Source organism: Rhinolophus sinicus, chromosome 8 (assembly GCF_057876585.1).
Source record: "Rhinolophus sinicus isolate RSI-liver-muscle chromosome 8, RSI-T2T, whole genome shotgun sequence".
Lineage (NCBI taxonomy): Eukaryota > Metazoa > Chordata > Mammalia > Chiroptera > Rhinolophidae > Rhinolophus > Rhinolophus sinicus.
This window is the reverse complement of record NC_142508.1, coordinates 41363440-41389834: the sequence shown is the minus strand read 5'-3', so window position 1 is coordinate 41389834 and position 26395 is coordinate 41363440. Positions and strand designations below refer to the sequence as shown.

At 47.6% G+C, this 26395-nt stretch overlaps 1 protein-coding gene across 1 annotated transcript; it reads left to right on the top strand.

Moving 5' to 3' along the window:
- Nucleotides 1-1021: 1021 nt before the first annotated feature.
- On the top strand, nt 1022-21501 carry CEACAM19 (CEA cell adhesion molecule 19). The gene is made up of 7 exons (XM_074314167.2): nt 1022-1330; nt 1940-2308; nt 12819-12969; nt 16705-16751; nt 17801-17883; nt 19539-19586; nt 20343-21501. Exons 1-7 carry the CDS (start codon nt 1276-1278, stop codon nt 20394-20396), a joined length of 807 nt encoding a protein of 268 aa, XP_074170268.2. The 5' UTR covers nt 1022-1275; the 3' UTR covers nt 20397-21501.
- The last annotated feature ends 4894 nt before the right edge of the window (nt 21502-26395 follow it).

The following is a 26395-nucleotide window of genomic DNA, read 5'->3' as shown; positions in this document are numbered from 1 at the left end:
AAATGTTCTACATCTGTGCTGTCTCATGTCACAGCACTAGTCGCATAGGGCTATTGAGCACCTGAAAGTGCTAGTTTGAGGAAACTAACTTTTTTAAGGAATTGCATGTAAATTAATTTAAACTTATATTTCAATAGCCATATGTGGCTAGTGGCTACGGTATTTGCACAACCCTGGACCCTCCATCACCCAGACCCTGTCCCAACAGAACTCCAAACCACACGATCCCTCCCATTTCTCCAGCCACACGCCCCCTCCCACTTGGCCTCCCCACTCGACCAGGATTTTGCAGCTCCCTCAGGGAGCCTTGATGGTGTGTCAGCCTTTGCATGTGCTGTTTACATTGCATGGTACACCTCACCCCACCCCACTCCACCCCGCTTTCTGCCTCATTCCTACTCCTACTCCATGTCTCAGCCATTCCCTCCTCCAGGAAACCCTCCCTGCCTCTCAGGCTGAATGAAGCGTCCCCTTGGACTCTCCCAGCCCCCAAGCTCCTCCAACCCAGCACTGATCTCATTGTGCGGGGATAAGCCTGTCCCACACACACATATGGAAGTGTGAGCCCCACTGTGGACTGAGGACAGAACAGGAGCTGTCTTAATCATTACTGTGTCCCCAGCACGCCCAGCATGGGGCTGGGCATAGGGAGTGTGTGTTGGAATGAAAGAATGCTTGCGTGCATGTATGCATGCAGGGAGGGAGAGGAGGGAGTGGGGAGGGATGCTTTTGAAAAACTATACTAAGGGCTTTGGAATAAGCCAGGCACAAGTCAAATCCCACCTCCCCCTGCTAGTAGACTTGCCTCCCTTCCTTGAGCCTCAGTTTTCTCATCTCTGAACTGGGAACATTTATGCAGGGTGGATGTTGGATGAGGTAGTATGTGTTGGGCCAATCTGCAGGGGCCCAGGGGAGGTGCGGGGATTGCTCAACCAGAGGCCGCTGTGACTTGTTATAATTACTGCTGTTGCTACTGACAGTCACACTGAGTGGGAAGAAGCGATGAATGCGGGGTCAAGGGAGCGGTGCTGGGAAGCCTCAGGAAGTTCCCCAGTCGCCTAGAAAACTGGTTCAACCAGTGTCTGTGCATTCATCGCAGTGAACACAGGTGAAACCTCCAGAGCCTGTGGAAAAGGGGTGCTGGGGCTCAACCAGCCTCTGCCATGTGTCGGAGGCACCCCCAAGATCCTCACTGAGCTGGCCCACTTCAGACAGGCCCTCTGACCCCATCGGTGTCCAGCAGGTGGCCCCTTGGCATCTCCACAGGATACCAAGATGGAGATCCCCACGGGGACCCACTGTCACTTCTCAAAGGGCCTCCTGCTCTCAGGTAAGGAGGAAACGTACCCCCAAGGCCAAGGGGAGAAGGAGACTTGGCCCAGGGGTTGATGTTTCCCCTTGGAAGAAGGAAAGATTATCAAGGAAGATGAAACTATTAGAGTAAGATAAGGGAGGAGGGTAGTGGTGGAATCACAACCCCATCACCATTTGATCTATGAAATTTTCTAGAATGTTAAGCACATGAGGGCAGGAATTTATATGTGTTCAGTTCCCTGCTGTGTCCCCAGTGCCTAGAAATCTAGGGAATTTTAGACATATCATATGTAATTGGTATTGTAGCATAAACAATATATATTCCTGTGAGTATTGGTTGGATAAATGAATGAATGAATTCCGAGAGTCCACGGGTTTAGAGACAGGCCACACAGCAGCTCAGGGCAGAGAAACTTTCTGATACAAGGGGATGGCATATCTGTGGCATCCCTATGGGTCTGGGTGTCTATTCCTGAACCGAGGGCAGACATCACTAATCAATCCCAGCACTGTTTCCAATGAGCAACTCAGAATCCTTACTCCCAGATGAGGACTATAGGGAGGAGAATGCTATGGTCCCTGACGAACCCCTTTGATCTCCGGCCTCCCCTGTAACTCCCCACAGCCTCAGTCCTGGCCCTCTGGATTCCCCAAGACTCCTGGGCAGACCTCCACATCCAAAAGATTCCAGAACAACCTCAAAAGGACCAGGATCTTCTCCTGTCTGTCCAGGGGATCCCAGACACCTTCCAAGACTTCATCTGGTACCTGGGGGAGGAGGCCTATGGTGGCACAAGGCTGTTCACCTACATCCCTGAGCTCAAGCGACCCCAGAGAGATGGCAGTGCCATGGAGCAGCGTGACATCGTTGGTTTCCCCAATGGCTCCATGCTGCTGCATCACGCCCAGCCCAAGGACAGCGGCACCTACACTGTAGTGGTTACCATTAACCCTTCCTGGACCATGCGGGGCAAGACTGAGGTCCAGGTGACTGGTGAGTGCTGGGCCCTGGGGGAGGAAGTGGGGAGGCTAATGTACCCTGAGTTCACTGTGTGCCAGACCCCGTGCAAACACTACCTCCACTCAGCACATATTGATTGAGCACCTACTGTGTATCAGGCCTTAGACATATAATTTGCTCATGCAATTAACCAGTAAAATATCTATTGAATGCCTCGCTTGTGCCAGACACTGAGTCAGACCCTGCAGAATGCACCATCTCCCTTATTCCTCGCATGCATTAATTAATGAAATATTTATTGAGCACCTACTGTATGCCTGGTCCAGAGAAGTAAACTACATCACTCAATCCTCATGTTCATAAGTCAAGTACTTTTGGAGGAATCCTGGAGACAGGGTGGTGGACAACAGCAACAGCTAACGTTCCTTGGGCATTTGTTATGGGACTGTTGTCAACACACCGTACAGCATAGCTTCTCAACCTAGGCACTGTTGATGTTTTGAACTGGCTAATTCTTTATAGTAGGGGGCTGTCCTGTGTACTGTGGGATGTTTAGCAGCACCCCTGGCCTCTCCACACTGATTGATACCAGTAGCGCCGTTCCAGTCGTAACAACGAAAAATGTCTCCAGACATTGCCAAATGTCCCCGGGGGGTAAAATCACCCCAGTTGAGAACCACTGCCCTATAGGAGCTCATTTGTATCTTTAAAAAAAAACCTCCCTGAAATGCTATATGTCAATTATATCTCAGTGAACTGAAGGGGTGGGAATAATAACTTCTCAACCCTCCTAGGCAGACTTGGTCACTCATCATCTATGTCCCATGGTTACTTTTGTGACTTTCATAATGTGTTTTAATTTATCAGTTTACATATTGGTCTCCTACAATAGTCCTTCAAAGTGAGAGAAATAGAACATACTCATTCTTTTATCATCCAACATCTACCACAGTGTGTGGAACATAGTAGGCTCTCAGTTAATGTTTGAATAAATAAATAAATGAAAACTAATTTTAAAAAATCCATGAGGTAAGTGCCATTATTGTCTCCATTTTACCGATGGGGAAACTGAGGCACAGAAATTGACAGAGCTGGGATTTCATCCCATGAAGTCACAATGACAAGGGTCTGGGAGCTTAACCACTTCCTTTCAAAGCAGAGAAAGAGAAATAATCTCCCTTCCTTCATTCAAACATGGGGTGCTGATAATAAAGCCATAAATAATCAATTAAGGTGTCATTTCAGATAGTGACATTAATAATAATAATGATAGCTAACATTATTTAGTGCCTATTACATGCCAGCTGTACATATGATAACTCATTTAATCCTCACAGCAGCCCTGTGAGGTGGGTAATATTATTACACCCATTTTACAGATGGGGAAACTGAGGTGTGGAGAGGTTATGACTTGCTCAGTAAAAAAAAAAAGAAAGAAACAGGATGATGTTATTTGGAATGGCAGGTCATCAAGGAGGCCTCACTGGAAAAGTGACATTTGAGTAGAGATGGGAAGGAGGGAGAGAGCCCCGAGGATTTCTGGGTGACAGAGTTCCTGGCAGAGGGAACAGCAAGTGCAAAGGCCCTGAGGCTAGGTTAGCCTAGTAGTGTGTTCAAAGCATAGACAGAAGGATGCCGTGGCTACAAGGTGGTGAGCAAGATGGGTGTTTAAGGAGGTGAGGTCTGAGAGGCACACGGGGGCCATGCTTGCAGGCTGTGGGGAAACTGACAGGAAGCTATGAGTGTTTTAAAGAGAGTGATTTAATTCACAGTTTAACTCATCCATGGGGCCCAGTGCGGGTTGAATCTTCATTTTATCCAGGAGGAACCTGAGGTTCGGGTGGTTTAAGTCACCTCCTAAATATCAGGCAGCCAATCATTGAATCAACGTCAGAGCTGGAATTCAAATGCAGGGCTGCCTGAATCAGACATAGAGCTGCCTCTGCAGACACTAAGTTGATCATTCACTCACACCTTTAGCAAACATTCCCCAAATGCCTCCTCCTCAAGGCCTCCTCTGTGTCGGCCTGCACTGGGCAGTGCTGGGGACACAGTGGTGACTGAGTGAGCCCTGGCCTTGCTCTCCCAGGGTTCACAGACACACACTAAATAATCACACACATACACATACACACACACACACACAAATCATTATGAACAGAGCATGTACTGTGAAAGAAAGGCAAGTACAAGGAGTATAGGATTGTGATTAGGAGATTCATTTGGAGTATCAGGGAGGTTGACCTGGAAAGGTGATCCTTCAACCAAGCCTGAGTGATAACTGACAGTGCTAAGTAGAAGGGAAAAGAGCTTTGGGAGGTGTTCAGGCAGAGGGCTCAGCCTGTGCAAAGGGCCTGCGGCAGGAAGCTGTTGGGCTCAGAAACTGAGCTGGCATGACTGAGGCAAGAAAGGAAGGAGCGCATCCTAAGGATGTATTGGAGCCAAGGCTCGGATTGTAAAGATAGACGCTCTCTCCAACTGGCTCAAAGTGGGGAGATTTTGTGAAACCCCAGAGATAGCCCACGGGATGTCAGCACCAGGAGGCCTGGGTTCACAACTATCTCCTCGGAGCCTAGAGCAGGGTGGGACACACTGTTGAATGAATGAATGTGTGGGGAACCCAGCAGGGTCCTGGTGGGAAATATTTGTCAGGAAGCCAAATGCTCCCCCCTCCTCCAGGGGGCGCCATCTCTGGTGTCAATCTGCTCATGAACTCCATTCTCCTCTCCATGGCCTGGGATTCCCACTAGGACAATAAACAGTGTGTCAGCCAGGCTTCTTTGCGTATTCTGAATCTCCTCTTCCAGAATGCAGGAATAAAAGGAAAGGGAGCTGGAGAGAGAGACAGACGGAAAGAGAATCTGGTTGTCCCAGCCTAGCCTGTGATCTGCTTCCCCTTGAGTCAAGGGTCCACCCCTTGTCCAAGGGGGTGAGGTCAAGTAAGACAAATAAGATGGGGAGTTAGGGGCCTGGGGATTGGGGCTGGGAAGATGAGCAAGGACTCAATACCTGCCGTTTCTAGTAGTTATATAATATATGTTTATTATCATGTTGTCACCGTTAATCCACTCAATAAATATTTGCAACCATCTCCCATGTAGGGAGCACTTACTACATGCCAGGCACCTCCAAGCTCAGCACTTTGCTGACCTCACCTCATTCCATTCCCACAAGAACCATGTTGGGAAGGCCCTGGATGATCCCCATTTTACAGAGGGGCAAACTGAGGCCCAGAGAGGGCCCAAGACCATGCCACTGAGGGGAGGGAAGCTGAAACTCCACTTGGGTCCCAGTCTGTGTCCCTGGCCCCTCTGCCACCTGGCTTTTTCTCAACGCTGGTGGCTTCCACAAGGATTCAGGGACGCACTGAGGGGTCTCCAAGGAGAGCAGAAAGTTATGGGGAGAGAATTGCCGTGGCTTCTGGTAAGCTGAGCACAGAGAGCAGGGGCACAAAAGGGTTCAGCTCAATGGAAAAGGAAGAGCAAAGGAAAAGGTGGAGGTTGAATTAAGGGGAATTAGGGATGGGTTGGGAGTGTCCTCACCTTAGGATGGGTCTCCTCGGTAGCCAGGACATTTATATTTGAGGGCAGCTGTGGCCCCAAATTCAGCCCCTACATAGTGGGGGATGGAAATGGCAGGGAGCACTTCCTGTGTCTCAAGTAACTCTCCTCATTCTGAGGGGGGATTTGGCTGTAACAGAAGTCACCCCATCTGGCATGTGCAGAAAGGGGTTTAATAAAGGGTATCGTGTACTCACGGGATTTCCAGGAGGCTGGGAACTAGGAACAAGGTATAAGTCACTCAGCAAAGCTGCTCCTGCCGGAGCAAGCATTGCCCACACTGTCAGCACTGGGCCCAGACCCCAGTGCTCGTGGGGCACTGGAAAGCTGCATTCGTTCATTCATTTATGCATTCAACAAACATCTGTTGAGCGCCTGCTGTGTGCCAGGCACTGAGTTTACAAAAGAAACAGGACAGGGATCTCTGCCTTTGTAGAGTTTATCAATTGGTGGGCATGTCAGCCATGTTCTCACCATCAAAGGCCAGACCTGATGCCTGTGTCTCTGTGTCTCTGGCTTCCAAAGCCTGTCTCACATGGGTACATCTGATTGGGGAGCCTGGGTCATGTGACAGCGCCTGGCTGAAAGGAGGCTAAGACAGCAAGTCTCTGGTAGAACTCCTGAGGTGGAGGATTCACAGGCACAGGGCAGCCTGAAAACACAAGAAAGGCCCAGGTACTATGGCTGTCCCCACTTTACAGATGAGGAAACTGAGGCTCAGGGAGGGAAACTCAATTGCCACGGTCCCACAGCCAGTAAGCAACAGAAACTGGGCTCAAAAGCCCAGAGGGGAATCACAGTCATTTACAGCTTGTGTCTGTTGTCCCGTAAATCTGGTCACGGGGAAGTGGGGCCTTCAGACAACACTGCACAGGCTCCTCGAAGCCTTCTGGCCCTTCTGACACCCAAGGCAGTTAATTACAGAGCCCAACTCCCCTTTATGGACCATGTGCAGCGTGCTTCAGACACATTTATCCTCTGCCTCTTCCCAGCTGTGGTGTGATGAACACCATTATTCCGATGGAGAAACAGAGGCACAGAGAGGTTAAGCTACTTGTCCAGGCCACCCAGATAGGGAGCAGGACTTAAACCCAGGCTCGTTGGCTCCAGAGCCTACACTCTTAACTATGACTTTATAGTAGTCCCCACCCCTTATCCACGGTTTCAATTTCTGCAATTTCAGTTACCCGGGGGCAACGGTGGTCTGAAAATACTAAATTCTGGAAAATTCCAGAAATAAACAATTCGTAAATTGTGTGCCATTCTGAGTAGCATGATGAAATCTCCCACCGTCCAGCTTCATCCCACCAGGGATATAATCATCCTTCCGTCCAGTGTTTCCCACCCGCTAGTCACCTAGTCATTCTCTCAGTTATCAGATTGACTGTCGAAGGACCACAGTGCTTGTGTTCAAGTGACACTTATTTTACTTAATAGTGGCGCCAAAGCACAAGAGTAGTGATGCTGGCAATTCAGATTTGGCAAAGAGAAGCCATGCAGTGCTTCCTGTAAGTTAAAAGGTGAATACAGTGCAATAAGATATTTTGAGACAGACCAGATTCACGTAACTTTGATTACAGCATATTGTTATAATTGTTCTATTGTATGCGTATTATTGTTGTTAATTGCTTATTGTACCTAATTGATAAACTAAACTTTATCATAGGTATGTATGTATAGGAAAAAAACATAATAAATATAGAGTTCAGTACTATCTGCAGTTTCAGGCATCCACTGGGGGTCTTGGAACATATTCCCTGCAGATAAAAGGAAGATTCCTGCATTCTGCCTCCTTATTAACAACCATCATCGAAGACTAACTATATGCTGGCGAAGGTTTACTATTCACCAGCAATTCGACCTTTAGTCAAATGACCAAACCTCTCAGAGCCTCCATTTCCATGTCTGCAAAATAGGGGCAGTCACAACACCTCCCACCACAGGACGGTTATACGGACTGGCTTGGCAAATCTACATGATGCTGCTGCTTTTGAAGCTGTGGAAATCAACAAAGACCAACCAAATGAGAAAAGCAAAGGCTATTTATTCAGAGCTTGCTATATATAGCAAGAGAATCAGCCACTATCACTTGCAGACTCAGAGGCAGGCAGAGGGGTAGGAAAGTCTCCTAGTGGAAAACAGGGAAGGCTTCACGGGTGCCCTGATTGGAGGCTGTTGACTTACAAATAGGGAAACTGACTAGAAGCAGGGCATCCTAAGTGACTGGGTAGGATACATTTTTGGCTCTCTCTGGTTGTTCTTAAGTTAGAAGCTGGGACAAAATTAGGAAAGCTATCAGTTATTAACCAAGTTCCAGCCAGTTGGGCTGATTGTTAGGAAGTTATTGTCTAGCTTCCTGGAGAGCAAGCTGGCTTCCTGCAAGTCTAGCTTAAAGCAGGCTGACTTCCTGGGATGTTTATGAGAGGACTGGTGTCCTAGGCAGGTTTCTGTAGGCTGTGGGTCACCATTTTGCTTTTATGGATGGTATGGCCATTGTCCATTTGTATAATGGTCTCTCAAAACACTTTTCAGATGTGATTGTATCCAATCTAATATCAGCATGGATAAGTCTGGTCCACAGAAGAAGCCCCAGATGATACTTTGTTAGTAGAACTGAGTATGGATGGTCTCAGAGACCAGTGAAGAGAAAAACCAAAAAGTTTTCAGTCCTGGAAGAGGAAACAGAAGGTGAAGTCCTGTCCTCGTTACTTATCGCTGCAGAACAGACTCTGTGCTGTAAAACAACAACCATTTGATTATGTTCACGATTTCTGGGATCAGGAATTCAGACAGGGCACAGAAGGGGTGGCTTGTCAGCTTTGCGATGTCTGGGGCCTCCGATGAGAAGACTCAAATGGCTGTTTGGCTCAAATGCTGGAGGCTGGAATCATCCAGAGGTGTCTTCACTCACATGTCTGGAGGTTTGTCCAGGCTGTCAGCTGGGGCCTCAGCTGGAGCTGTTGACAGGAACATCATCACAGTGGCCTCTCCGATGTAACTTGGTTTCCTCACACAAATGGCAGCTGGGTTCTGAGGGACAGCATGTGGAGAATGAGTATTCCAAAAGACCGAGGCCGAAACTGGACAGCTTCTTCTGACCTAGCCTTGGAAATCACAGTGTCACCTACACTGCATTTTTATTATTATTATTATTATTATTATTATTATTATTATTATTATTATTACAAGGGAGTCGCTAAGGTTGGCCAGATTCAAGGGAAGGGGGTTAGACCCTTCTGCTGGATAGCAGAATAGCAAGGTTGTATCCAGAAGAGCATACTGTTGCAATCAACTTTGGAAAATACAATGATTCGCAGGCTCCTTCTTTACAAGCTCACACTCTATAATAATGAGCAGATAATACAACAAGTTATAAACAGAGGACACTTAGTCCTGTGAATCAGGCAGAGTTCTTGCTGCAACAGAAACTGCTTCTGGCTAATATACGCAGAAAAGGAATGGATTAGCGATCTGGAGCAGCTCAAAGACTCTCCAGGACATAGGGAACTAGACTTGGGAGGTGTGTGTTCAATCATGATCCTTCAAAAAGCTATGTTGAGTTTTAACTCCCAGTCCCTCAGAATGGGACATTATTTGGAAATCACATCTTTACAGAAGTAATCAAATTCAAGTGAGGTCACTAAGGTGGGCCCTAATCCAATATGGCTGGTGTCCTTCTAAAATGGGGAAATTTGTACACAGTATGTGAACTTGCTCAGGGTTTCAATGTCTGAAACAATGTTGCCATTTTGTTTGGTCAACACAGTGCTTTAAGGCATGTTTAAATGAGTTGTCCATGCATGAGGCTGGAAATAGTCTTTATTTTGGGCAGGTTTCTGCCCAACTAAAGCTCAGGGTTCTCTTTCCAAGGAAGAGGGAGGCATGGATAATGCTTTCATGGTAGCAAAATGATTCCAGTGTTCACAGGCCTCAAAACTCCACAACTTCCAGAACAAGGGATGTCCTTTTCCCTAATTCTGAACTCTGGCCCTTCACTTCCCCAAGATGGACCAACCTGAACCAATCACTGCCAAGGGAATGCAGAGTTCTGATTGGCTTATGTCTGGATTGCTGCCCATCCTGATCCAATCACTGTGGCAAGGGGTGGGACCATACTGATTAGAACATGCTAATGAGAGTCCCATCCAGAGCTGGGGGTGGGAGCAATCCCTCTGAAATCCTGGGGGCCTCACAATGGTGGTGTGGTGGAAGGTGCTAAGGAGACACCCATATGTTCACTCTACCAACATTAATCAACTGATTGCATAATTAAGTAAGCTATGAAGGAAAAGTGTGTCAGGAGTCATCTTGGTCTGGGGTTATCAGAGAAGGCTTCCAGAAGGAGCTGGGAACAGATAAATGAGCAGGAGTTATAGCATGTGGGGAAGAACCTGCTAGGCAGAGGGAACTGCATGGGCAAAGACTGAGCAGCCCAGAGAGTGAAGAATGGAGTTGTGGGTCACGAGGGTGAGTGGGTGGATAGGGCAGCAGGGGCCAGAGCAAGCAGATCCTGGGAAAGGGGGCTCTGGATGTTGTAAGAAGGCTGGGCAATTGGGGGAGGGTGTGGACATGGACAGAGACTCAGAGGCTCCCTGTGAGCCAACACAGCCTGGCCTTGCACCACCTCCTGAGCCACTCACAGAAGCCATTGAATTTCTACTTGCAATTGTAGGAATTCAATAAGGTAGAAGGTGCAAAAGTTGCTAGCACAGTGTCTAGAAGAGGGACAGCCTTCTATCCTTTACCCAAATGCAACCCCCTGGGCCTTGGTTTACACACCTGCAAAATGGGCCTAACTTAGCCACCTCCCTGGACCATGGGGACACCTATGCCCAAACACCAGACAAGCCTGGACACAGGCTATCCCCTTCCTCACAGTGACAAGATTAAATTTTAAAATGGGTTTTGGACAATTTGAACAGATAAACTTTTAGGGAGATAGATGAAATAGGCAAATATTTATTAATTTGATTACCTACACAAATCTGACAATTAAGTTCACGAACTTGTTGCAATGATAAACATTTTTTATATCAGAGGGATTATTCATTATGAATTTGCACCAACTGGACAAACATTTAACCAAGTTTACTATTTGGAAGTGCTGAAAAGGCTCCATGAAAAAGTTAGAAGAGCTGAACTTCTCTCCAATAATTCATGGCTCTTGCATCACGACAATGCACCAGCTCACATACCACTGTCTGTGAGAGAGTTTTCAGCCAGTAAACAAATAACTGTATTGGAAAACCCGCCCTACTCACCTGATCTGGCCTCCAATCACTTCTTTCTCTACCAGAAGATAAAGGAAATACTGAAAGGAAGACATTTTGATGACATTCAGGACATCAAGGGCAATACAATGACAGCTCTTATGGCCATTCCAGAAAGAGTTCCAAAGTTGCTTTGAAGGGTAGACTAGGCACTGGCATTGGTGCAGAGCTTCCCAAGGGGAGTACTTCGAAGGTGACCATAGTGATATTCAGCAATGAGGTATGTAGCACTTTTTCTAGGATGAGTTCGCGAATTTAATTGTCAGACCCTCATGTGCGTGTGTGTATACACACACACATACAGAGGATGCCAAAAATAATGTGTACACATTTTAAGAAAGGAAAAACTATTAAAATTGTAATACTCAATATATACCGATAACAAAGATGAATGCAAGTCACATTTAACTTCTGCAATTACCAGAGGTACTCAAAGTGGTTACCATCAGCATAATTTTAATACAGTTTTTTCCTTTCTTAAAATGTGTATACATTTTTTGGTTCTCTCTCTCTCTCTCTCCCCCAATATATATATACAAACACACACACACACACACATATATATTGTAGTCTGTTTGAAAATAACAGTTTTTACTCACTCAGAGCCTGAAATACTTTATTCCTACCCTCCACGGGTTCTCAGGACCCAGGCACCTCTTTCGGAAGTCACACAGAGTGGTCATTAGGAGTTCAGGTGGCCTGGTCTGGGTGTGATCCCAGCACTGCATTGACCATGAGCTCTCGGGCAGGTCAGTTTACGTCCCTCATCTCGCCTTAGTTTCCTCATCTGTAAAATGGCACAGAATTTACTTTGTTGGATAATTGAGAGAACATTTTGTGTGTGTGTGTGTGTGTTTGTGTGTGTGTGTGTGTGTGTGTGTGTGTAAACTGTTTCAATCTTCACAAAAACCCAAGAAGTTGATATTCTTATTGTCCTAATTTCATAGATGGGAAAACTGATGCACAAAGAGGTTGAGTAATCTGCCTAAGGTCACACAGCCAGGAGGCAGCAGGAACTTGAACCTCAGTATTCTGAACTCTGAGTCTATGCACTTAGCTGCCAAGAATGGCTGAGACATAACAGGTGTCCAACTTGAGATTAAAGGTTGAAGGTCCTCGTGGTGGGGGCCAGAAGTCAGGTAGGCTTCGTCCCAAATATAGCATCTCGAGAATGAGAACCCTGCTAGTCGAGTCCCCTATGTCTATTTTTGTCCTACATAACCTTCAGGTCTGGCTGGATCCAGGGACTCAATTTTGTCAAGAAACTCCTCCATACACCTTTCAGCTCTGCTTTCCTCCATGGTAGCTTCACTCTCAGGCAGGTTCTCCCTTTGTGCTGTGACAAGATAGCTTCCAGATCAGAACCTCATCCTTTCACTAGAAGGGTGGAGGTGTCATCAACTGAGGCAAGAAGAAGCAGGTAGGTGGAGTAGGGGTGGGGAGCATGTCAGGAGGTAGGTTTTGCGTGGTAGGAAATCCTAGGGAAGCAGAGATTTTGCGGTGGGAGAGCGAGAAGTTGCATCTGGGACACGTTGGGTTTTATGTGCTGTGGAGTCAATCAGACGGTTGGATACTCAGCTCTGAAAAGCAAGAGAAAACTCTGGGCTGGGAAAACACACTGGTACATCAGTGTTCTGTGGATAGTCACTGATGCAGTGGGGGCAGTGGGAGGCCTTTCTGACACATCACACAGTCCTCTCTTGTAATCCTCAGAAAAGCACACGGAGCTGCCCGTTACACACCTGCCCATGAGCACTGGGATTGTGTCTATCGTCATCGTCGGATCTGTTGCCGCTGTGTCCCTCTTCATTGGCAGCATTGCCTATCTCCTGGTGACAAGAGGCTGCAAGGGCCGGAGCCACAGGTACAGGAGCCCCACGCCGCTCTCTGCTTCCTTTCTGTCTTCCTTCCTTTCTTCCCTTCTCAATCAATCCCATTGATTGATTCTTCCCTGAGTCACATCACCCGACTGATACACAATCTCATCAATCCTTGGAACACCTGGAGTGGAAAAGAATCTTTCTATCCTGTATTAGGCAGAATTCTGCATTGCAAGGGACAGAAACCAGACCCTTGAACTGCCTTACAAAAAATTAGAAAGTTGGTTCTTGTTTTTTGTCCTACATGACCATCAAGTATGGCTGGATCCGGAGACTCAATTTTGTCGAGAAACTCCTCCATAAACCTCTTAACTCTGCTTTTCTCTATGGTGGCTTCACTCTCAGGCAGGTTCTCCCCTTGTGGTGTGACAAGATAGCTTCCAGCGACTCCAGGCTCATATCCCACTGGTTCAGCCACCACAGAGGAAAGACTGCACCTTGTTCCTGACAGTTCCAACAAAAGCCCGAGGCCTGCCTTAAATCACATGTCCTTCCATGGACCAGTCACTGTGGCCAGGTGTTCAAATGCTCTACACGGCCAAACTGTGCTATTTGTGCAGCCCTGGAGCTGGAAATAGAACCGGCTCCACATGGCCAAGTGGATTGAGAGTGGGGTGGGTTTCCGCAAAGGAAACCAAATACTATTGCCAAAGAAGTAGAGTGGATAGAGGGCAGGCAAAGCCATCAGAGGGTGCGACCACTGCATGGGGGCAGAGAGAGGTTGGGGCCTGTTTCCCAGGAGACAGTCTGTTCATGAAAAATTCCTTCCTCATGAGATCAGCTCTTCAGAATTTTCTCTCCTGAGCTGTTTCTGAGCTGGTTGCTGATAAGATGTCTAATTTTTCTGTCTCTCCATAATCACCAGAAAATGAAGGCAGCAATCTTCTCTCCTTCCTCAACTCTTCCTTATGTGTTGTGGTTTCTTGACCTTCATCATCCTACTCATCCTTCTCCTGATAAATTCTAACTTAGGCGTGGCAAACAGCTGTAAAAAATAATATAAATGGAGCCACTTTAAAATGGAACTAGAAGCTGTCAATCCAAAGGAACTGCCTTACAATTCTTATTTCTCAAGCCTTTGGAATGTTAACACAGGGCAAGATAACCTTTGGACTGGGACTAAAGCAACATTGTACCCCAAAGCACAGTTTGCAAAAACAACAAGAAAGCAGATACCATGACTACTGGACTGAAACTTAAAAACATTCCTTAGAATTAATGTACTATGTTAGCTTATCTGCACCCGTAGAAATGCCTTTGTCATGCAAGGTCTCTAGTCCCGCTCTCTGCACAAGAACGCAGGATATGGTGAGGCCAAAAAGGAACACCAACGGAGCCATAGATAGGGGAGTCATACCACTATATTCTCGCTGGAGGCTGGGTTGGAGACACAGGAAACAGGAGCTACACGATCCGCCACCTGCCCTCTGCTTCTCTGCCAACCAACCTCACTTGCTAACTGCAATCCGCCTTACTAACTGCAACCCGAGCTTGCTGGCTTAGCCACGGCAGTTATATCAGTGGCAAATGGCTACCTGGTAACAGCTGATGGCCATCTCCCACCTGAGCCAGCACCTTTCCACATGAGGCCAAGAGCCTGGAAACTGCTCTCTGGGACTCTGTCCCCACAGCCTTCCTTCTATTTATGTAATTGTTCCCCTTCCCTCTCTTGTAAATACCCTTTGGCTTTGTATCCTAATCAGAACACTATTTGGGTTTCTGCCTGAATCAGTGTTTCCTGATTAGCTGCAGTGGAAAAGGGGTTGGAGGTTGCATCTAAGTTCAGTGGGAGAAGATGCTGTGATTGATTAATAATGTCTGCCATGGTAGCGGAGGCTAGACGCCTTAGCTCATAGGCAGAACAAAAACAGGTGATCGGGCTGATTTGGCCCTCGGGCCATAGTTTGCCTTGTCTCTAGACAAAAACTAAGGTTTAGAGATATGAACTCATTTGCCAAATGGCAAATGAACTGGCCTGTGAGTGGCAATAGGTTCCCAGATAGGAACCCAGGCCTGAGTAACTTGTAAGCTCCCGAACCAGAACTAGACTCCCTGTCTCCTCACCTTGGGACCAGCTTTTTTCCCACAATAGCCAGTGATTCTCAATCGCAAAGATTCTCAGAGCACAGGCAGAGCTGGAGGCCACTTAACATGGCATTCTAGGCCATGGCGTTTAAAAAAACAAAATGGAAATATTTAAATACTTGGAAGTATTTAGCCATGAAGGCCATGATATCTGCAACTTACCCTCAAATGGTTCAGGGGAAAAAAAATGCACCCAGGAAAGAAAGAGGGAGCGAGAGAGGACAGATGCTAAGCAAATGAAGTGAAAATAATAGGCTAATCTGAGCAAAAACTATACAGATGTTCTTTGTACCATTTTTGCAACTTTTCTCTAAGTTTGAAATTTTTGCATATAAAAAAGGTTTTTAATGGTTCACTATTTTTAAAAGCTTTGAAACACGTGGTGAAAAACAATCCTCTTTGCGTTGTTCTGCTTGTGGCAAATGAATGTCTCAATTAGGTTCTAGCCAGCATTTAACACTTATCTAATACTTGATAGCATTTACCAAGAGAAAATCTGCAACCATATCGAGCTACAAATTTAAATTATGGTTTGGCTTTCCTTTATTTTCCTAATCATTTAGTACTTATGTCTAATTGGACAGAGTCTTCTTTTCATTTATAATGTAAACTCCTCACTGGTCTCCCTGCTTCCACTCGTGCCCCCGTAGTCTGTTCCCCATTCGGCAGCCAGAGAGATCCTGTTAAAATCAGTCAGCTCGGCTCCCCCAGAGTCAAGGTCACAGTCCTTACCATGGACACAAGTCCCAGCTCAATCTCCTACCCCACCCCCACCTCCCTGACCTCACCACTTCCCACTCTGCCCCTCGCAGTCCAGTCTCTTACCCAGACACATCTGCTGTTCCTTTGCTATTCCTGCTCCTGCCTCAAGGCCTTTGCACAGACTGTTTCCTCTGCCTGGAACTCTCTTCCCATGATTTCTGTACAGCTAGTCCCCTTGGCTGTTTCAGGCCTTTGCTCAAATGTCACCTTTTCAGTGAGTTTCCCCAGACCATCCTACTTGAAACTGCACACACACCCCTTCCATCCTCTGTCCCTTTCCATCTTCATTTTCCTTCTTAACACGTTTCATTCCCTGACATTTACTGTCAATTGTTTATTTGAAATCTCTCTCTCTCTCTCTCCATCTCAGTACCCCCCACTACTGAAGTCCACTCCAGGAGGCCAGGGCTCTTTGTCAGTCTTGTTCCCAGCTATGTTCCCAGCGCCTTCATCAGTGCCTAGCTCATGGTTGATGTTCTGTAAATATTTATTTAGTGAATTAACAAATTTTATGTAGTGATGTCAAGTGTACTTTTTAAATAAGCGTATTCAAGTGAGCCAGTTGAAAGAGACATAGTACAGAAATCATAAAACAGGTAGATGGAGCAGATCATTTAAATGATCTGTATAAATGGTGACATTAGAGAAACATTGCTCGTTGGCATAGGTGGAGGCTGAGGAGACTGAAGAAGGGCTGTGTGGCTGGGGATTATGGGAGAAGAGGTGGGGATGGGGACAGGTCTCGCCATGGCTCAGTCTGAAGTAGGAACGATCCTTCTCTCTGGAGCCTAGGGGGCTTTCCAGCTTCTCTGGGGCTCATCCCATCTGAGCGTCTTATGGTGCTAATGTTGGTTCTTTCCATGTGCCCCCAGGATGGAAACCACAGGAAAAGCAGAGCTGGGCCCCAGTCATAACTCTGGTAAGCCACAGGCCGCATCTTGCTACCCAGCCCTCCTCCCGGATCCTTTCTCTTTGCCCCCCAGCCACAAACCCCTTTGCTCTTTCCTACTTGGTGCCTCCCAATCGCTTGCCCCACCCAGACGTCTCCCGGGCTCCCCAGACTCAACCCACAGATTCTGAAGTCATCAGTGTTTACTCCAAACATGCTTTTTTCCCTCTTCTCACTGGCTGGCACTCCCGTCCCCAGTCACCCTATACTCACCCAGCCACCAACAGGTCACGACGTACCTCAGGCTCCATCTCCTGATCTGCACAGCCCCTCCTCTCTGGTCTCCCAGCCTCCAGGCCAGCCTCCACCCCATCCCTTGGCAGGGGACTTCTAAAACTCCGACCCTGTCTCCCTGCTCCAAGACCCTCCATGGCTCCCCAGTGCCCTTAGGACAAAGTTCAGCCTCCTTAACATCGCTCTCAAGGCCTCCCATAAACTGGTCCCCGCTGTTTTATCTGGCTTCATCTCTCATATGTAATATTCCCACCCTCAAAACAAAACAAACAAACAAAATAGATAGATGATAGATGACAGATAGATAGACAGATGATAGATAAGTAGATACATAGATAGACAGATAGATAGATAGATAGATAGATAGATAGATAGATAGACAGACAGATGGATCGATCCAGACAGACCAAACATATAGTTAAACATGGCAGGCTCTCACCACCAGGCCTCTGCACACACCCTCTCCTGCTTCTACATAGTTCTCACTTCTCCTTAGTCTCAGATATCCCCTCCTCCAGGAAGTCCTCTGGGCTCCCCCACTCCAGCCCTGCCCACTCTGTGTCATCCCTGTTTAGGGACAGGTCTGTCTCCCCCACTGGACTGTGAACCCCAGCAGGGCAGGGCCAGGGCTGTCTCAGTTATACTCTTGTGTCCCCAGCGTAGAGCTGGGTAAGAAGAGGGATTTGCACAAATGTTAGTTGAACGAATAAAGGAATGTCGACAGCAGCCAGAGTGGGCCTGTGGGCCACCTGTCAGCTGGTTGCTCCCCTTGTCCTCTGTATCAGGTGACAAAAACATCTATGAAGTGATGCCATCTCCAGTGCTCCTGGTGTGCCCCCTCAACACAGCATCCATGGACACCCCCACGGTGAGGCCCCCCCGCTGCCCCTCTCCCCTAAAGCCCACACTAACCTGGTATCACCCCTCCAAGTTGGCTGTGGTGCCCTGGGGTGCCTTGTCACACAGTTTGGGAACTGCATCCCTCTCTCTAAGATCCCCACTTATTTAAAAACCAGAAGGAAGAGACTGGAAGGAAACAGCACAGCATAAAGAGCATTTGTCTCTGGGTGTGGAGGCTTGGGGGTGGGCTTTATTTTCTCTCCTGTCTATATTTTCTACACTGAGCACATACAGGTAACCCCCGTATAACACGGTTGTTAGGTTCCTTAAAAATGCCGTGTTATGCAAATCTGTGTTATACAAAACAACGAACTGGTACAAAAAAAGGGGGTTAGATTCCAAAAATAAAATAAAAAACATACTGTTGGGTGGACGGACGGGTGGCTCAGTTAGTTAGAGCTCAAGCTCTGGGCAATGGGGCTGCCGGTTCGATTCCCACATGGGTCAGCGAGCTACGCCCTCTGCGACTAGAATGAAGTCAATGAGCTGCCGCTCAGCTCCCAGGTGGCCAGATGGCTCAGTTGGTTGGAGCACGTCCTCTCAACCACAAGGTTGCCGGTTTGACTCCGACAAGGGATGGTGGGCTGCGCCCCTGCAACTAGCAATGGCAATTGGACCTGGAGCTGAGCTGCACCCTCCACAAGTAAGATTGAAAGGACAACTTGACTTGGAAAAAGTCCCAGAAGTACACACTGTTCCCCCAATAAAGTCCTGTTCCCCTTCCCCAATAAAAAAAAAAAGTGAAAACAATCAGTTTACCCTATTATGGCCTGATTGTCAAGATAATGCTGCTTTCTGAAAAAGCAAGATTCAGAAAACAAAACATCCTATTGTAGTTTTATAATTAAGGGAAATACCTTTTTTAAAGTAATTTTCACCAAAAGGGTAACATATTAATATGTATTAAGTAATGTTTTCTCCGTCATCACTACTAAGCACCATTAACCAAGGGCATTTTCCTTTTTGACAAGATATCTTCATCCTCTGAACTTAATACTCCACGAACAAAATGGATTTAAAATTCTAATAAATTTTAAAATTCTGCAGTCAAATCTGGTACGACATCCATGCTCGAATGAAAAATTTCAAGTGAGATATCTTTTGTTCTTAAAAGCTCTTATTACATTCCGTGTTGTTCAGGGATTTCCCTAATTTCCAATGAGATATTTTTTGCTCTTAAAAGCTCTTATTATGCTCCCTGTTGTTCGGGGATTTCTTTAATTCTCAAACCGTGTTAGAGTGAAACCATGTTATAAAAGTTCCGTGTTATTCGGGGGTTACCTGTATTGCTTTTATACTCAGATGGGAAGAATTGAAATAAGAATTAAATAAGAAGAGAAACTTAAGAAGCTAAAACTAAACACTTAGAACCACAGGGGAGGCCGAGCGTTAATGGGGTGATTGTCAGGCCACTGAAGGCCCCTCCCATGAAGCGGTGCCCTTGCGTCCATTTCTCAGAGGAGAACATTGAGGTGCAGGCAGGTTGTACCCTTTACCTAGGGCCTCATAGTCAGGAAGGGGCGATGGGGATTTGGAATCAGGTCTGTCCTAACACCGAAGGTCAAATGTTGGGGGGGTGTTAGAGTGCCAGGGCCCTGTATCATCTGTGTTCTTCCCTTGCAGGCCCCGCCCCCACCCCCACAGAGGGAGCCAGAGAACCACCACTACCAGGTGCGGCGCTGGGAGGTGGGAGGGGTGGCGGGGACTCCATGGAGCCTGGGAGAGGAGGGGGTCACGACCAGTGGGAGGGGGCTGTCCTCATCACCAACTCTTCTCTCTGGTCTGTAGCTCCTGGAGAAGCATGTTACAGCTGAGAGACCCTGGGCAAGTCCTTTCCCCTCCTGGGGTTGCCGTTTCCTCCTTGGTAAAGGGATCCAAGACCTTGAATTTGTACAGGAGGGAATGAAGCCCAGAAAGGGGAAGGGCCTTGCCCAGGGTCACAATTCGAGTCAGGACCCATTCCTGGGCCTGGGTCTCAGCCCCTTTCTATCTTCTCCTGTCTGTCCCTGGGTCTCTGTCTTCTTCTCAGTGACCCTGGCTGTCTGTCTACATATTTCTGTGTATGTCCCTCTACTCTGTCCTCCCTCTCTTTTTTTTTTCTCTCTCTCTCCTTTTATGTTTCCCTCCTTAACTCTGGGTCTCTTTCTATCTCCTTGTTCCTCTAGCTCCTTCTCATCCTCTCTCCTGTTCTATGTTTCTGTCTCTCCCATTTCTTCATCTCTGTCTCTCTATGTCTGCCCCCTTTTCTGGCTCTTCCAGTATCTCCATGTCTCTGTCTCTGTCTCTTTCCATCTCGGTTTTCCATTCTGTGTGTATGTGTGTTTTTCTCTGTCTCGCAGTCTCTACCTGGTTCCTCTGTCTCCCCCTCACCCTGACTCTCACCTCCCCCCAATAATAATCCCTCTCTCTCTTTCCCCTCCCTGCCAGGAGCTGCTGAACCCTGACCCTTCCCCTTACTGCCAGCTGGTGCCAACCCCCTGAAAGTGTCCCCGGCCAAGCCAGTGGAGAGAGGGAAAGCCTCAGCCCTCCCCTGGGGTCCTCACACCCACAGAAAAGCCACACCAGAGACCCAGCAGGACCAGGCCATCGGAGATGTGGGGCTGATGAGGTGAATTCTGCTGAAGACACAGCATGGCATCAGGCAGGTGTCCTAGGTGGGGGACAGGAGGCCGTGACACGCCCAGCTCCTCACTTACCCTCTGAGTGTAGCACCCGACTTTAATCTGGTCCTTCCAACAACCTGACCTGACCCATGTGCCTGGGAAAAATAGGTTTTTGCCTCCCTTCCCCTCCACCAAGATATTTGGGGGTGAGGAAGGTGTCCTCAGGCCTGCTTCCAGCCAGACCTCACAGGTGCCCACTTGGCTGAGCTCCCGACTGACTATTGATTGGCCCATAATATGCTCCACCGCTGCTGCCCTCAGAGCCCCTTCCCCCAGGACAAGGCAGCCCTCCACCACACATGCCCCAGAGGACAAGGCATGTGGCAGGGAGGCCTGGCTTCACAGGCCTCTGGCCCCAGAGGACAGTTCTGGTCAGTAACCACGGCTGCTGGACCCGATCCTTGCTCAGGCAGATCCAGTACCTCTCAAAATTCAGTCTTTCAGCAAACCAAACAGAAACAGTCTCAGAGATATAGAAAGAAAACTGAGGGTTGCTAGATGGGAGAGGGGTGGGGATGAGGGAGAAGGTGAGGGGATTAGAAAGCACAGATTGGTAGCCACGATATTGCCACAGGGATACGAAAGACAGTTTGGGGACTATAATCAATAATGTAAAGATTTTGTAGGGTATCCGATGGGCACTTATCTTATTATGGAGACCACTTCAGGGGTGGTGTAGATGCCTGACCACTGCACTGTACACCTGAAGCTAAAGCTGAGTAATATTGAATGTCAACTATAATTTAATATTTTATATATATATAGTCATGGGATGTGGAATACAGCATAGGGAATAGAGTCAATGGAAATGTAACAGCTATATACAACGTCGGAGGGGTAGTAGATTGAGGGGGGTTATCACTTTGTGAGGGGTGTAAATGTCTAACTATTAACATTGTTTTGTACACCTGAAACTAATAAAAAAATTCAGTGTCTCAGAACCTGTGGCCAACTTCTGCCTGTTGCCCCCACCCTGAGTCTACCAAGTCCCTCAGAGCAAGGCTCCCTTCTCTACCCCCACCCCACGCCGAGTCCCAAAGGTGGGCCCTTAATTTTTTCATTCATTTAGCAATAAATAGAATGTGTGCCATGGACAGTTCCAGATCCTATAGCTTTAGCGGGAACAAAGCAGGCAAAATCTCTTGCTGTCCTAATGGGACACTCTGGCAGGGTAGAGAGTCAGGAAAAAAATAAATAAATATGTCATGGTGGGGTGTTGGATGGTGATAAGTGCATTGGGGGAAATATAAAGAGAACTGGGGTTGGGAAGCATTTCACTGAGAAGGTGACAATGAGCAAAGACCTGAAGGAAGAAAGGGAGGGAGCCATGGAGGGATCTAGAGGGAGAGCATTCAACGCAGATGGAATGGCAAGTGCAAAGGTCCTGAGGTACGAGCATGCCAGTGTGTTCGAGGAGCAGCAAGAAGGGTAGGGTGGTGGGAGAAGAAGAATGGGGGAAAGAGTGGGAGGTGAAGTCAAGGAGATGGGGAGCGGGGAGTGAGCACGGCCATGTAAGACACTGCAAAGACTCTGACTTTTGGCTCCTCAAAGATATCTATGTCCTAATCCCCTATGAATATTACCTTATTTAGCAAAAGGGACTTTGCTTTGTGTTAAGTTAATGATCCTGAGATGGAGACATTATCCTGGATTACCCTGGTGGGCCCTAAATGTTATCACAAGTGTCTTTATAAAAGGGTCACAGGAGGAGTGACAGTCAGAGAAGGAGCTGTGACAACAAAGGAAGCAGAAATTGGAGTGACACACTTCAAAGATGGAGGGAGAGGCCGAAAAGCCAAGGCAGCACAGAGTCAGAGTGACTTGATGTGAGAAAGATTCCACTGGCCCTTGCTGGCTTTGGAGATGGAAAAGAGCAGAAGCCTCTGGAAGTTGGAAAAGGCAATAAAGCAGATTCTCCCCTAGAACCTCCAGAAAGAAACACAGCCCTGCTGACGTCTTGGTTTTGACCCCGTAAGACCCATTTCAGACTTCTGACCACCCGAACTGTAAGAGGACAAATCCCTATTGTTTTAAGCTGTTAAATTTGTGGCATCAGGAAACTAATATACAGGATGAAGAAGAATTCACAGGAAGGGAAGTTGCATTTCCTGTGGCCCAGCATGCTAATACTCCCTTGAGGGACTTCCATCCCCCAGGCTTCTTAGAACACTCAATGCCTGGGCCTCTGACCTCCTGCTTACTAAGAAGGTCAACCAGGTCAGCCACATGGGCAGGGCTCAGCCCAACTCTGGCTTCTAGGGTTCAAGGTATGGGAGGATTCTATTCAACCTGACCTCAGATGAAGAGAACCCACATTCCTGCTTCCTCTCCTCTATGCCAGCAACTGCTTGTCAATCCCCAATATCTGTTCCCTCCATTCCTCAGTAATAGGATTTTTAACAAGCATATGGCTGCCAGACATAAAAACTACATTTCCCAGCTTCCCTTGCAGCTAGGTGTGGCCATGTGACTAATTCCAAGCCAATGGAATGTAAGCAGGGGTTATATATGAAACCCTTAGGTCATGCCTAAAGGGAGAGGATACCCCTTTCTCTTTGTTCACTTAGGCTGGAGAAAAGATGTGGTGAGAGCCACCAGGGATCATGTGGACAAGGACAGCACAGAGCCCAGTGAGAGAGAGCTTGAACCAGGACAACAATGTGGACAGAGCTGCCATGCCAGGTTAGATAGTTACTTAAGACTCCTCTTTTATTGAAGCTGCCATTACTTAGGGATTCTGTTACACCTAGCTCCTTCTAAATCCCAATTAACACACACACACCCCTCCAAGATGGCAGTGTTTTCAAGAGGAAGCTCTCTGAGACTGCCTGCCTGCCTTCCAGCTCACTTGATACCTGCTGTTATAGACTGACTCATGTCCTTCAAAATTTGTATGTTCCAACCCTAAACCCCCATGCAACCGTATTTGGAAATAAAGCCTTTAAAGAGGCCATTAAATGAGGTCATAGGGTGGGGCCCTAATCCAACAGGACTGGTGTCCTTATAAGAAGAGGAAGAGACACTAGGGAACCACATGCATGGAGAAAAGGTCGTGGGAGGACACAGAGAGGAAGTGGCTGTCTGCAAGCTAAGAAGACAGGCCTTTGGAGAAACCAACCCTGTTGACACCTTGACCTTAGACTTTCAGCCTTTCGAATTGTGAAAAAATTGATGTCTGTTGTTTAAGTTACCAAGTCTGTGGTATTTGCTATAGTAGCCCTAGAAGACTAGCACAGACTTTTAGGAAGTAGGATTCCAAAGGGTTCTTCCTTTACCACTACAAAACCAGAATTAATTATAATGAGAATAATAACTCCACTGAATAAGCCAGGCCGTTGTGCCTTGACAGTTGGAATTTCTTGAGTTCTCAGAATAGTCTTGGGAGGCTGGGACTATTATATCCCCATTTTGCAGATGGAGAAATCGTGGTTCAGAGAGGTGAAGTAACTATCCCAAGGTCACACACCAATATAAGGAAAGATCAGTGTTGCAGCCAGGATAAACTGGGTTATGCTGCAGTAACAACCCCACAATCTCCATGGCTTAAAACATCAAAGTATATTTCTGGCTCATACTCCATGTCCATCTTAAGTAGGCAGTTGTGATGAGGGGCAGGAGAGCTCTGCTTTACATCTCATTCGGGAACAGGCCCATGTTCACAGAGCCCACCACTGTGCAGGGAAAGGAAGGGAACATGGCAAGGCATGAACTGGCTTTTAAAGGCTGCTACCCAGAAGTGACATTCCCACTCATATTTCATTGCAAAGCAAGTCACATGGTACAAATCTCATGTCAAGAGGGCTGGGTGGGTGCAATCCTACCATGTACCTATAACAGGAAGAACTGAAATGTATATGAACAGCCCAATCAAAACACCATCAGGATTCACACCAGAGCCCATACTTTCAACCACTATGCTTTCCTGAGAGAAATTTCCAGACAGACCTGCCCTCCTCCATCTATTCATTCAATGACTCATTCATTCATTCAGCAGGTGCTGGACCAGGGTGGTAGGGGTGCCCAGGGAAGAAGTACACAAAGCCGAAAGATACTTAGAATGAAACGTTGATAGAATTCGGTCCTGAATTAGATGTGGGGGGGTTGGGGAGAAGCACACGTCAATGCTTTGTTCATTGATCAATTCAACATTTATTGATCATATGCTGTGTGCAGCTGTTCTAGGCTCTGAGGAGACAGATGTGAACAAACACAGAGACTTTCGTCCTTGGAGAGCTGACAACAAAGCATCAAATGTGAAGTCCAGGGGGAATAATGTTGTCAGAAAAAAATGAATCAGGTGTGAAGAAAGCTGAGGTACTAGAGTCAGGAAACCCCTTCCCAGGTGTCTGGCTTGTGTGAGTGGGGGCCAGGGACAGTGATGGCGTTCACACTGCAAGACGGCCGGATTTGCAAAAAATGAAGACATAGGTCCACACAAAAAATTGTACCTGAGTGCTCACAGCAGCATTATTCATAATAGCCAAAAAGTTAAAAAGAACCCAAGTGTCCATCAGCAGTGAGTGGTTAAACCAAATGTGGTAGGTCCAGACCATGAAATATTATTCGGCCCTAAAAAGGAATGAAATGCTGATCTATGCTACGACATGGATAAACCGTGAGAACATTACATTAGGTGAAAGAAGCCAGAAACAAAAGATCACATATGGTAGTTTGGGGACAGAGCCCCAGAAAGCAGTTTCCAGGCTCTCGGCTTCACGTAGACAGGTGCTGGCTCAGGTAGTAAATGGCCATCAACTGTGATTGCATGGCCATCAGCTGTGGCTAGTTGGCCGTCAGCTGTAACCAGTGAGCCATTGGCCACTAATATAACTGCTGTGGCTACGGAGGAGAGAGGAAAAAAATGGGGGCTAGCAAGAAGATGGCGGCTGGGCTGGCAAGTGTGGATGGCGGTTTGCGGACAGTGTGGATCCAGCCTCCAGTGAGAGTATAGTGCCGCCAGAGAGAATATAGTGGTATGACTCCCCTACCTATGGCTCCGTGGGTGTTCCTTTTTGGCCTCACCATATCCTGCGTTATGTGGGGAGCGGGAGCAGAGACCCCGCAGGCCTCCCAGCACGACAAATGGCTCAGCGAGCAGGGTCTCCCGCATGACAAATGGCGCAGCAAGCAGGGTACAGTGCCAGCCAAAGCTCTCCGAAGGATGGTGGAGCAGTTTGTGTGTATGAACACCCAGTCTGAGGAAGACCAGGAGGAGCAGCTGCCGGAGAGCTGGACCCCCGTGGAGGGATGGGAGGATGTGGATGGTTCTCCCACCAGCACAGGAAAAGCCATGCAGCTGCTGCAGAGATGGAGCCCCGTGGAGAGGTGGAAAGATGTGGATGGTTCCCCAACCAGCACAGGCCGGAGAAAGCGAAGGTCGTTGCAGCCCTGTGGGCCGGGGAAGTTCCTGCTCAGGCAGCCCGGATGCAGGACTTATAGTCCCAGGAGGTAACGCTTGCTGAGTCCTCCGTGGGAGATAGGGTGAGGTCAAGGTCGTCCCTCACCCCCAGGACAGCCCTGGCGAATGACTATGGACTATGGGGAATTGCCTTCCATCCCTAATTTAATGGACCGCTTGACTGTTTGTTTGGGAACATACCACCATGTAGTGGAACTGGGGGATATTTGCTTTTGTGTCTTGACTGGCCGCCATTGAGAATATGTAAGCACCTTGATTGTGAGTCGCTGTTGTTCCAGCAGGGTACCCTGAGAGGCCCAGAGAGAGTGGCAGTGCCCTGAGAGCCCTGGCTGAGTCCAGGAAGTCTGGCTGAGCCCTGAAGATGCCCTGGCTGTGCCCAGGAAGTCGGGCTGTTCCCA

Bases quoted from the DNA above. Each gene is read 5' to 3' on its own strand.
- CEACAM19 (XM_074314167.2), top strand. From the start codon at position 1,276: ATGGAGATCCCCACGGGGACCCACTGTCACTTCTCAAAGGGCCTCCTG. The intron at 2,309-12,818 runs GTGAGTGCTGGG...TGTAATCCTCAG, and splicing joins GACTGAGGTCCAGGTGACTG to AAAAGCACACGGAGCTGCCC. The intron at 17,884-19,538 runs GTGAGGCCCCCC...CTTCCCTTGCAG, and splicing joins CATCCATGGACACCCCCACG to GCCCCGCCCCCACCCCCACA.